The 12,063-nt window shown below is 32.3% G+C and overlaps 1 protein-coding gene across 4 annotated transcripts in view; it reads right to left on the reverse strand.

Moving 5' to 3' along the window:
- LOC129971855 (uncharacterized) overlaps positions 1 to 12,063 on the reverse strand; it is a 219,883-nt gene that overhangs the window by 74,698 nt on the left and 133,122 nt on the right. For all 4 annotated transcript variants that reach the window (XM_056085833.1, XM_056085848.1, XM_056085855.1 and 1 more), the window contains one exon: positions 10,378 to 10,608. In XM_056085833.1, coding sequence (XP_055941808.1) covers positions 10,378 to 10,608 — 231 coding nt within the window. The remainder of the gene's footprint in view (positions 1 to 10,377; positions 10,609 to 12,063) is intronic.

Genomic DNA, 12,063 nt, shown 5'->3' on the forward strand with positions numbered 1-12,063 from the left:
TGAGATATTGACAGTCATCGCGTCACTATCTTGAATCTGCTTTTATGCTCTTTTTTTCTTTGAAATCGGATGCTTGTAATTACATCATTCGTTCTTCATAATATGTCAATAACAAAGAAGCATCTGCTTTCTGTGTATCTCTTGCACTATTAAGAAAGAAACGAAATCCCCTGCCTTTTAATAAAAAGAAAATATGATTTAAAAAAAAACATCTTTTTATTCCTTCATAAACTCAATTTTCTTAATGTTAAACGTAATTCTTACATTTTTATAAATCAAACTTTTATCTTAAAATAAAAATGATTGCGGCAATATTTGTATATTCTTCTACATTTCCTTTTAAACAAATAGGCCGAATTCCGTCAAATTTTCCGCACCTACTTAAAATATCAAATTTTCAAAATAAAAAAAAAATTAAATGTTCATTTAACTAGAAATAAACCAAAATTTTACCTTATATTCTCATCTTAAATTAACCACCATTTTTTAAAATGTCTTTAAATACATGTTTTTTACTTGTTTACTTTTATTTGCTTAAAAGTAACGATTTGCCAATGTTTAACAGAAAGTTTAAGTTAATCGTTCAAATGAAGGCAAAAAGAGCAAAGCTTTTGTGAGCAGGCGAAACAGGTGTTCGATGACAGCAGGCCTTCAAGCTATGAGGGATATTGCCAAAGAATCACGACTGGGAAAAAAAAATTGAAAGACAGATTAGAACGTTGACTTCAACAAATGTGGGATCCTTTCCAGTGATATTTATTTCCTTTTTCTCTTTATTTTTTATTTTTTCAAACTTTAATGAATAATTGAATAGTAGCAAATAGATTCTGAAGTAAGGAAATTTAAGATATATTGTTGTTAGGCAACGGCGTGATTTTGAACTACTTTATCTTAAAATTTTGATATTCATTTTATTTTAAAAATATTTTTAGGTTTTTTTTTTATATCAATAAATAAATTTAGAAGTTTTTTTTAGCTTCAAAAGAATTCTAAAGGTTTAATTAGTCAAAGAATTTCTGATGCTAAAATTCCCTGTCAAGTTTACTTTCATCTTTTACGATATAATCAATATTAGAAAAGAAAGATATAAGTATAGAACTTCGAGTAGTGAGAAATTTGGAATAGCTATTTTACGATGGCTAGAAGAGAACATAAGTTCATCACCCACATTCAATAAAAAATTCCTTCAAACAAACGAAATATTTTTGTCGGTATTATTTGCCACTTAATAAGTCGTACGTGAAAGGAATTTAATTTTGAAAAACGGTGGCTATATCGACTACACCTTTAATAAAAACGGTTGTTGGCTATCACTATGTTTGATCTCACATTCCACAATTTCATTTTCATTGTGACTTTGACAAATAGTTTTTCACTTACTCCACAGAATTATTCATACTCTTGCATTTCATATTTTATATTGTTTATATATCCATTTATATATTCTGTTACTTTAAGAAAAAAATTACGCTTTTCTTCATCAAATGTTTTTTTTTTATCGTATTGGTGTTCTTAATATAGAATACTTCACCTGGAGACTCAGAGGTAGGTACCGAAAGCATTAATTTTTGTAATGACAAGATATTTTTTATAATTTTATTGAAAAATATATATGCATCCTTCGTTTTCATAAATACTTTTACACGCACGCACACACGCACACGCACACACACACACACACACACACACACACTACGATAGAAACAGGTAATGATGCATTACGAATCATGTAGGTTGTAATCACATGTAGATTTTATTCCAAAGTGAACAGCCGCTAAAATCTGCAAACAATAAATAAGCTGAGCATTCCATTCGTTTCAGCGAAAACAAAGATTGAAACGCTAATCCTTTATTCAAGTATTTAAAGCTTAATCCTAAATATTTTTATTGGTTTCAATGCAATAATCAATATTATTAGTTTCACCAGTAACAATAATAATAAAAAAAAGTTATGTACTTTTCTTAGAGTATTGATGAGAGTCCGAGTTATTCAGTAAAGAATATTTGGCTTCTTGATTTAAGCTCGTCTGCATCAAGTGTACCAAGTAATTAAGCCTACTTTTACGTTACATCATTAAAATTTAATCTAATCTAGTTTCAAAGCTTAAGAAATGTATTGCTGTATAGTACTTTGATAGAGTCCAAAAATATTTGTTCACATTAATTAATCAACCATGAACGAGGGTTCTTTACTTTCACGGATTTAAATGAAAGTTTACAAAAGAATAAACATAATGTCGTTTTGAAATGAGATGATTAATAATTCGACAGATTTCGTTAAAAATCTGCCCTTTTTATTACTCTCGTGCATGTTGAATCTCACCTTGTACTTCTAGCCTGGTCATAAAAGGGTGTTGGAAGTCAGCCAAGGAAGTTGTCGGACGAGGCATTGTTTTCGACACTAAACGTCTGCCTACAATAGCCACCGCTTTATTTTTTTAAAAAAGGGCCTTATTCTAGAAAATCTAATGAATCATTTAGGAAGACTAGGCAAATATGTATACGTCAACAAACAATGCAATAGTTAGAGTCTGAAAGAAGGAACTAAATGAAACTTTTCAATCAATTGAAAATAATGAAATCGTGTACAATTTCTGATTTCACATTGTAGCAGTAGTAAAAATAGCGGTGAAACCTGCTGAATAAACTTAACGAAACAATGGTGAAAGAATTCATATTGTTCATAAATATATTCAGAATGAAAATAAGAATAAAGACACCAAGACACCACACTTTCATAAATATAACATACAGACAAACTTGACTCCAAGCGACTTCATTATCTTTTCTAGAGCTTCAATGCATAAATTGCTTTGGTGTTATTTTATGGTGAAGCTGGCTATGTTGCGCCAAAGGAAAATCACAATAATGTAAAACCAGAGAGAGTGGCCGCCACGAAAATAATTAGCATATTCTTTTATAAAGATATTACCTCTCCCTCTCCGCGCATAAAACTGTGAGCATTGTGCAAGACCGCAAAACCACGAATGTCCAGATTTTTATTCGCATACGAGAGTGGAGTGCTTCGAGATACAGTAAAGAAATTCCCTATTTATATATTAACTCCATGTCACCGGTGAACAATAATGACAAAAATCGATCTTTGGCATGATTACAACATTTTTACTGGACATAATGTAAAATCTTAGGTGAGTAATCCCAAATGTACCTGAAAATCGAACATTATTTTCAAAATCTTTCGTCCCCACTGATTCAAATAAAAATTAAACATAGAATTACGACTGTAATAATAAGATCACATACCAACTTTCATTTAAGTCAGCCCGTTCACTTGTATGAGACAGACTGACAGACAGTCAACCTTTCGATGAATTTGGTTCAAAATTTTGGAATCTGCATCTTTGTACCAAATTTTACCCACTTTTTGCAGTTATCGCGCTCATTTGTACTCGGACAGCTTGGAGAGAATTATAGACTTCCTTTGAATGGATTTCGTTCAAAATTCGACAGAAATTTACAAATTTGATGTATAAATTATTTAAAAAGTGAAGTAACAAAACTACACTAAAGTTGAAACACAATTTAAAAGAATAGATAAGATTGATTTTGTTGCCGGTTCCTCTATTTGGCGACAATTGATTTTCATCGTCTGTACATCTAATGGATTGATAGCAGGAAGGTAATAAGTATTGTGAAGTTTTATCACTTAACCAATAATTTACGAAATAATAATGGACGATATTGATTTTTTTAAAATCTAATTCATTTATTTTTCTCTTTTTACAAAAAAAAAAAAAAAAACTCCTAAGGCGAATTCAATTTTTTTCGCATCGTATTAAAGATATTTAGGCAAGACAATTTAAAATAACTTCAGAATCAAATGCTTATTCCTTCAAGACAAGAGTTATTATTTCATATATATTAAAATTCCTATGATTACTCTCCCTTATACAAAGTAAAGAGACAGTATTGTAATCATTAAAAAATTCGACCGCTAGATTTTGACGCATCTCGCATTTCAGACATGCTTGATTTCGAAAAACACATTCATGGAGAATATCTGCCTGTCAATGAGAAAGATAACTAAAAAAAAAAAAAAAAAAAAAAACTCTGAGCTAGAAGAATGAAATTTGGTATATGGTTATGCACTGAAGTTGCAGATATCTATCAAATTTTGTGTAAAATCCGTTCAGCAGAAGTCTGTCCGACTCTTCGAATTTAGGTTACCCTATAATTATAAAATGAAGAGAACTAGATAAATAAAATTCAGTGCACAGATTTAACGTCCATAATGTAGACACACATCAAATTTTATGGCAAATACAACAAGGGGTTGACCGTTTGTCGATCTATATTTTCAAGAACATGTAAATGTCTAAACTTAAAAAGTGCTGTTACCTGGATGTATCCAAAAATGTTTTGGGATCTTGGGAGTGCATGTGTAGTTTTGCGTCAAATTGCGTTTCAATCTGTTGAGATAAACAAGTCTAAAACAAAAATTTTATTCTCGGATACCGTTAACCGCATACCAAGGATTAATTGCCAAAAAAACTCGCCAAGAATCACACGATCGATTCATTAATAACTCTGAATGAATGTCAAAGGTTAATATCTCTTAACTATACAATGCAAGGCGTTCTCTAGGATAACGCGTTTATTAACGCACCTAAGAATATGCGAGACATGTTTGGTGAGACTACTTCCGCTGGAATTTCATGTTGAACAGGTATATCTAAAATTTTGCACTATACAAAATAATATAAAAAGCATTTTGACGATTTTGTTAAAATGAAGTATTATAAAACTCTCAGTGATGACAAAACTGCCAATACTTCTTCAGTGGAATATACATCTCCGCTAGAGTAACTGAAGAAAATGGCCCGTTAAAACTTAGCAATAATTCATCAGAAAATTTCATTGCTCGAAAATAAGGCTAATGGTAGTTTGGGTCCATCTAGTGGAGCAGTAGCTGTGATGCTACTTTAACTTACAGCATAACATAAATTCAGGAATAATCATGACACGAGCTTAACCATTTAATGAATATATTTAATGATTCACTAATATCCAGTAAGATAAAAATCACTCCCTCTGGTAGATGTCCGATTCAATTTCCTTGGAGGTAACTTTCTGAATCTCCACCAGAACATATTGTATGAATGAAAATACAAGTCCTATAACACTCGGCACCAAAACAAAGTACTTGAGGGACAAATGGGCACAGTACCACCACAACACTGAGATAGCAACTAAGTCTGCCAGATAAGCGAAGTATCTTCCAAGAGGTCCGCTTACACGGAAGAATTCAGAAAGGGCCACCAATGGCACGATACAGGTCATGATTCTAGAGGCACACGGTAAGACACCAATCGTCATGGCAACAGCATGGAAGGCAAAGCTGCAGGTGAGAACACACATGATGTACAGTCCAGAGAAACAGTAAGTGAGGGCTTTCAGAGCTTGGCTTGGTTCATGATGCTCACTGTATAGTAAGAGAGTTTTCAAGAACAGACCCATAGCTATGCCGAGAACACCGAGGACTGTGTAGAAGAAGTCTACTTCCATGAGGCCGAAGCACAGGCATACGATGGCACTGATGAATTCGGCGAAAGTCTTGAAGATGGTGATGTATCCATCTACGATGATGATCGAATGTCGCCTAAAATTTTTAAGGTAGATGTAACAGATCAGAATGGCTATGCTGTTCGCAATGGCGCTCACGAAATTCACGATTTCCAGCAAGACTCGACGGAAAACGGCAGCCAGGAGCACGAACGGTAACTGTAGAGTTGAAAGAGAAATGGAAACGCCGGAAAATGCTTTGCTGACATCTGGTAAGCTGATGGGAAGATCCATGCTTTACTGCTGGGGTTTTAAACTGCTGAAACTAGATTTAACGTATAGATAGGGATAAGAATTACTCCCTTTATATACTGAACAACATGATGTGAAATAATGTCAACTGGAGTAAAAACGCGACAAACGACAAAACTTTAAACTGTTTGAAATGATGATGAATGAAATCTGAAGCTGTCTATAGTTAAGAAATTGGACTGTAATTTTCTACAGACGATTTGATGATAATTTCTACTGCAATTTCACGCGTGCTTCTACCAGAGTTGAATCACTTTAATAATATTGTTCGTATGAAATTAATTATTTCTATTCAGATTTACATTTAAAAAAATTCAGGAATTATAAATTAAATATTTTGTTGTATATTACCAAAAACTACTAAATGAAGATATATTTAGTTTGATAAAATTAACATATATAAGCAGTCTACAAAAAACCTTAAAATTTAATAAAATCATCCACATGATTTTACAGATTAGTCAAAGATATAAGGATTTATTTCACGAGATTTATGAAAAATTTGTTACAAAGTCAAATCAAGCTCATGTAGTTAGTTCATGTCAAATGCACCAATTTTTTTTTTTTTTTTTTTTTTTTTGAAATCAGTTGTGTTTTATTGCAAAGAAGGAATTGTGTTACGACAACTGGATGAAATAAGGGAAATGAAAGGGATAAAATACTGGATAAAATTCATTTTTTTAAGAATTTTGCTTTTCAGTTAGAACAAATATATTAAGAAAGATACAATCCATTTCTTAATCACATAAAACATTTGAACATCAAATGAAAATTTTCATTATATTAACATGCATGTTTTACTTTAAATTACTGTTGCCACATTCTTTAACATTCAAACTTCCTTTATTAAATGCAACAATATAAATCATGTGATTTCAAAGAACCTATGGAATGATGCAATAGCATCCTTCAAATTTTCTAAAGCAAGCTTAGTTTTAGATGCGTAAGGAAAAATTCGTCTTTTCTTTTATAAAATTCAACTTTATTGAAAAGGCTTTTTTTATGAATATTAATAATCGAAATATTCGCCATTATTATCTATGTTTCTTTGTCGTTTATTTGATGTATGATGAATGCTTCCGCGATAGAAACTTGGTGGTTTTGAAACAAAATAGTTATCGAGCCCTTTTCGCACATCTTCAAATTTTGTGAACTGTTGGTCTTTCAAATATTACGACGAAGGTCCAAATAAGCAATAATCAGAAGGAATCAAGTCTGCAGAATACATCACATGCAAGACAACTTAGGAGAAGATGAGTTCCTGTATTCGTTTTGCTGTATATGGACGAATGTTGTCATGTAAGAATGTCACTTTCTGCCTTCCTTGGGCTGCAAATGGTCGTTTTTTTTCTCCAGAATATTAATTAAGTTGACCAGTTAGGACTAGTAATGTTCAGCTGTAACAATTTGACCAGGTTACAGTAGCTTGAAGTAAATGACATCGCTCCAATCCCGCTAGATACACAGAACTCTTTCTTTACATGAATATTCGTTTCTGCAACTGATGTTGATTGCTGGCCTGAATCAACCAATGCTTTTCTGCGTTTAGGATTGCAGTGAAAAATCCACTATTCTTCACCCGTAAAGATTTTATGAAAAAAAATTCTTTTGTCCCAAGAGAGTAATTTCATGCAGATGTCAACTCTTCGGTCTTCTTGTTTTCTTCTGTCAGTTTATGAAGAACCCCCTTTTCTTTCTTTTGTGTTTTTCCCATTGCAAGCAATCGAAGTGATATTGCTTGGTGAGTAAATCCTAACTATTCTACAAGCTCTTCATGAATGTGAAATGGATTTTCATCCAGTAATACAAAGATATCCCTCCTATTTTTTTTTATTGCTCCTGGACGTGAGTCGCACCCAAGACTCAAATTTCCAACACGAAATCTTGCAAACCACTTTTTTACTCTTGAATGATTTACAAAATGCCTCTCACAGCCGAATTAATCAATTCTATAGCTTGAGCAGCATTCTGTTTAATTTGAAAACAGAACAGAATGCAATTGAGTAAATGTCGCTTATCAACATCTATCTTTTATAAAAATGATACACATAGAATGACAGCTTGTAAGTGACTAAACTCATAACAAAGATTGATTTCATAATTATGATGGAAATTGCCTCTACTTCCTGTATAGCACAGGAGGTAATAAACACACTGTCAATGTTTTTAAATAAAAATGGTAATAATTTTAAAGTAATCTGAAAAATAATATCGTGGCAGATAGACACACATTGACCACACTTCTGTCCTGGGAATAAATTGAATTCAGAAAAGAAGAGGAATAAAAATGCAATGAGATTTGTGAAAATTCCAATTAGCTCCGGTTTAATTTTTTTTTATTTATTTAAGTTCCAATTTGAAGCAAGTAATTTTCTGGACCTCATAATTTTGAATCCTAGGTAAATGACTAAAACTATCCCTGAACAAGGTATCCACTTTAAATTTCAGCACCATACCTGAGGAAAGACATCGACTCCAACGAATACTAACGACGTTTTATAACTAGCTTCGGAGACCATAGCTTGCTTTAAAAAAGGGTAATAAATAGCGTAATATTTTGTGTTCACAGTACTTCTCTAAGAGTGGTGCTTTTAGTGTTTTTACTTCTTTCACATTTATCAAGTCACTGATTAAAAGATATCCCAAACATTTCATGCCTATGAATAATAAGCTCTAATAATGAAAATTGCGTTAGGATTTTCCCTAAATGCTTTCCAATATTTTGTGGCAGTACAAATACTTGCTATTGGAAAAAGTTAGCAGCTGAAAAAATTCCTTTTATCATCAGATTTATCAAGTCACTATTGCCAGCGCCCTGGCCTAGGGGTAGCGCGTCTTTACCATGATCTGGGCGTCCAGATCATGGATTCCAGCCCTGATTCAGGTATGGTTGTTCTTCATTCTGTGTTCTATCTGTGAGGTGTGTGAAAGAGCCCCCCCCCCTCCCTGTAAAAAGCGGTCGTGGAAGTGAATGTGTGAGTGTCATCTTCATATGAGCTAGAAATCAGATTTCTGCCCTCGGGTGCTCAGGGGTCTTTACCCTCAGAAAGCTTCTGCTCCCCCTTTCCGTGGTAAAGCGGACACGGCAACATCATCATCAAGCCATTATTCATTTTATAATATGAACGTTGATTTTATAATATAAACATGCCTTTTCAGACCATAGCATAATTTGACATTCTAATAATTTTTTAACAATAACAACTTTATTAAAAGATGTTAAATCAATCAGTATATATCAATTTTATTATTGAACTATGAATTTCGGGTATAAATCAGCTAAAATGCTTATGATTTTGCTTGTTTGAGCAAGTAAACAATGAGGATCCAAGATTTTTTTTTTTTTTTTTACATAATTATCTTTAATAATACGAACTTTAAACTTTAAAAACAGAAATAGAAATCAAGCTTTTTTCACAAAACTTTGAAAAAGAAAAATTGCCAGAGAGGACTGCCATGATGATTCGTACAACTTTTCTCGATTAAATTTTTATTTTCGAACAGAGTACTACAATTCTATCCCTTTTTAACTTAGCGAATGGGCTTGAAGGGAGAAATAAGGCATGCACGAGTATTTCTATCATGTGTGAGAATTATGTATAGGATATCGTTTGAAAAAATACTAAAACCAATATACATTCAGATAGACTTTATTATACCTTCAACGAATAATAATTAGAAGGCCATGCCAGTAATTTATCTTGAAATTAAAATATTTCATTCAGAGAATGATTTCACATATTCTTTTTATGCTCATTTTTACCTTTTCGTCTATTTTAATCATAGAAGATATGAGCTTTGTTATTGTTTCTACGTGTATCAGTCATTTTTGAACATATTTAAATTAACTGCGAGAAAAGCAAAAAAATATTGTGAATTGAACTCCGAAATCAGTTGAGTCACGATCGTGTTCTATTAGCAGAGAATGACGATAATTTCATATATATGAAGGGTGTCTCTAAATTCGTACACCAAACTTTAAGGGTACGCGAAACACATGTCCAGAAGCACTTTTTTGGATAGTAATATAGGGTCGGAAATGAAAAATGTAGACAGAACAAGTGTAAGTAAGTATAACTTAGGCGAAAATATCTAGTGTTCCAATTGATTCCGACGATGACTTAACTGAAACTTTTAGTCGCTGCTGCAACTGTTCGTGAAAAACCTGACATCTTCGAAAAAGTACGCCAATCCCCTGCTAGACGCGATGAGGCTTGCATCGATGTTGGTAGTGGTACTGTAATATTGTTTAAGAGAAGAGCTTTCTTTGCATTTTCTCGGCATTTCTTGTTTTTTCCGCCTATGTTTTTCATTTCCAACCTCATAATGCTATACAATATTATGTTTTACCTACCTTTAATAGTTTGGCTGAAGAATTCAAAGACACCCTGTATATATTATTCAGTAAATGCTATTGGCAATGATATGACAACTTGCACGCATTTCTCTACAAATAGGCAGTTATCGAAGAACGTTGCCACCTCGAGACGATATGCACGGAATCTGGTTATTTTGATGCCTTCTCGACGTGTCATGACTCACCGTTTTTCTTTTTGCTCTTGTCCTTTCTGCTGAAACGGAATAATTTTTTCTTGGGTTTCTCCTCCTCCGGCAAGGGAGGGGCGCTGGAACTCCTCAGCTGAAGCAAGTTCTCGTGGGACACGTGTCCCGGCTTCGGATACCTGTTGCCGTTGTGGTCCTTGCTTTCACCAGGAGAGTGAGACCTATCGAATACTTCGTCCATTGGCGAATAAAATGGAGAGCGATCCAGACCTGAGTAAACAACAAACATAAAAAAAAACAGATATTTATATAACTTTATTAATAAAATAGAGTGCCAACCAGACTTGATAATATAATGAACATAATAAAAACAATTTTTTAAAACAAAACTTTATTATTTTTAAAAAACTGAATTTTTATTTATTTTAATTATTTTTCACATTCAATCTTTAGATTATAATTTATTATTATAAATATTATGAAATCTCGATATCATTTTTTTCTATTTTACTAAATTATGGAGTTAATTTTTTGAAAAAAATTCAATTAATCGGTAAACATAATAAAAATGCTGAAGACATTTAAATGATGCCATCGAGTTCAACAATTTCGAGAAGAATCCTTTAGAAAAATTTCACCTTTAATTTGACTTATGTTTATAAAGAAGACAGATACATGAAAAACCCACTTAAAATTGCAGAATAACAAAATAACTGAAATGTTGATTTTTTTTCAATAAAAGTTGATAAAATATTAAAAAATATTTATGTACGGTTCAATTTAAGATTTTTTCCCCTCAGTTTGATGTTTTATGGAATTTTAATACTGTTTTTCATCAGCGTCTGAATATTAGAGTAGAAATATTACCAATGTTAATTTTTTTTAAATTTTATTCTTGATGATATGACGCATTAATAATACGTTGAGTGACTATTTAATGAAACAATTGCAATCCCGATATTTCTTGCATTAAAAGTATAATATAATCGTCCAGCATCGTCTGTATTGATGAAAGGAGTTTTAAAATATTCTCCTCACTTTCATCATCAGATGCGAAAATCCTAATTATTAGCATCAGATTTCCTTTGATATTTAATGTGACTGATTTATAAGTATGTGAATGAAACTGAGCATGAATAAATATTAAGAATGAGAGCGTAAATTACATAATTGATTTTATGCTGGATTGTAGAAAAGATAAATGAGATGAGGTATGGAATTTTTATTATTATGCTGATTCATGATATTCTGTCCTCGTGGACCAGCTGGAATTATTGCAAATATTTTTATTCAGCATTTTTACTTTATTTTGTATTTGGCACAGCATTTTTTTTTCTATTACTGGTTCAGTATTTGTTCTGAATCCTTTCCAGCATTTAGTTTTGATCTGAGGGTTCGGGGCGTTTTTTAGTTCACAGAATTCTGGGCCTTTACTGTTATTATAGATTCATTTAAAGTGCACTATAAATTATAGATATATATTTTATTTCCAATCCTTCTGCCAATATGCAAGAAATTTACTGCTACAATTTTAGTTAGTCCATCTGTGGCAATCAGATGCGAGATATTGTTTACAGGATAACAGCTCATTTAGACGGGCACATCTAATAAAAGAAAAATGGTGAAATTAAAAATCAGACAATTTGCTGATTCCAGTCGAATAGTGTCAGAAATAGAATGTTCAGGAAATAGTTCATTTACAGTTGCAGAACAATATCATTGATG

The sequence above is a fragment of the Argiope bruennichi genome, chromosome 1 (assembly GCF_947563725.1).
Source record: "Argiope bruennichi chromosome 1, qqArgBrue1.1, whole genome shotgun sequence".
Classification (NCBI taxonomy): Eukaryota; Metazoa; Arthropoda; class Arachnida; order Araneae; family Araneidae; genus Argiope; species Argiope bruennichi.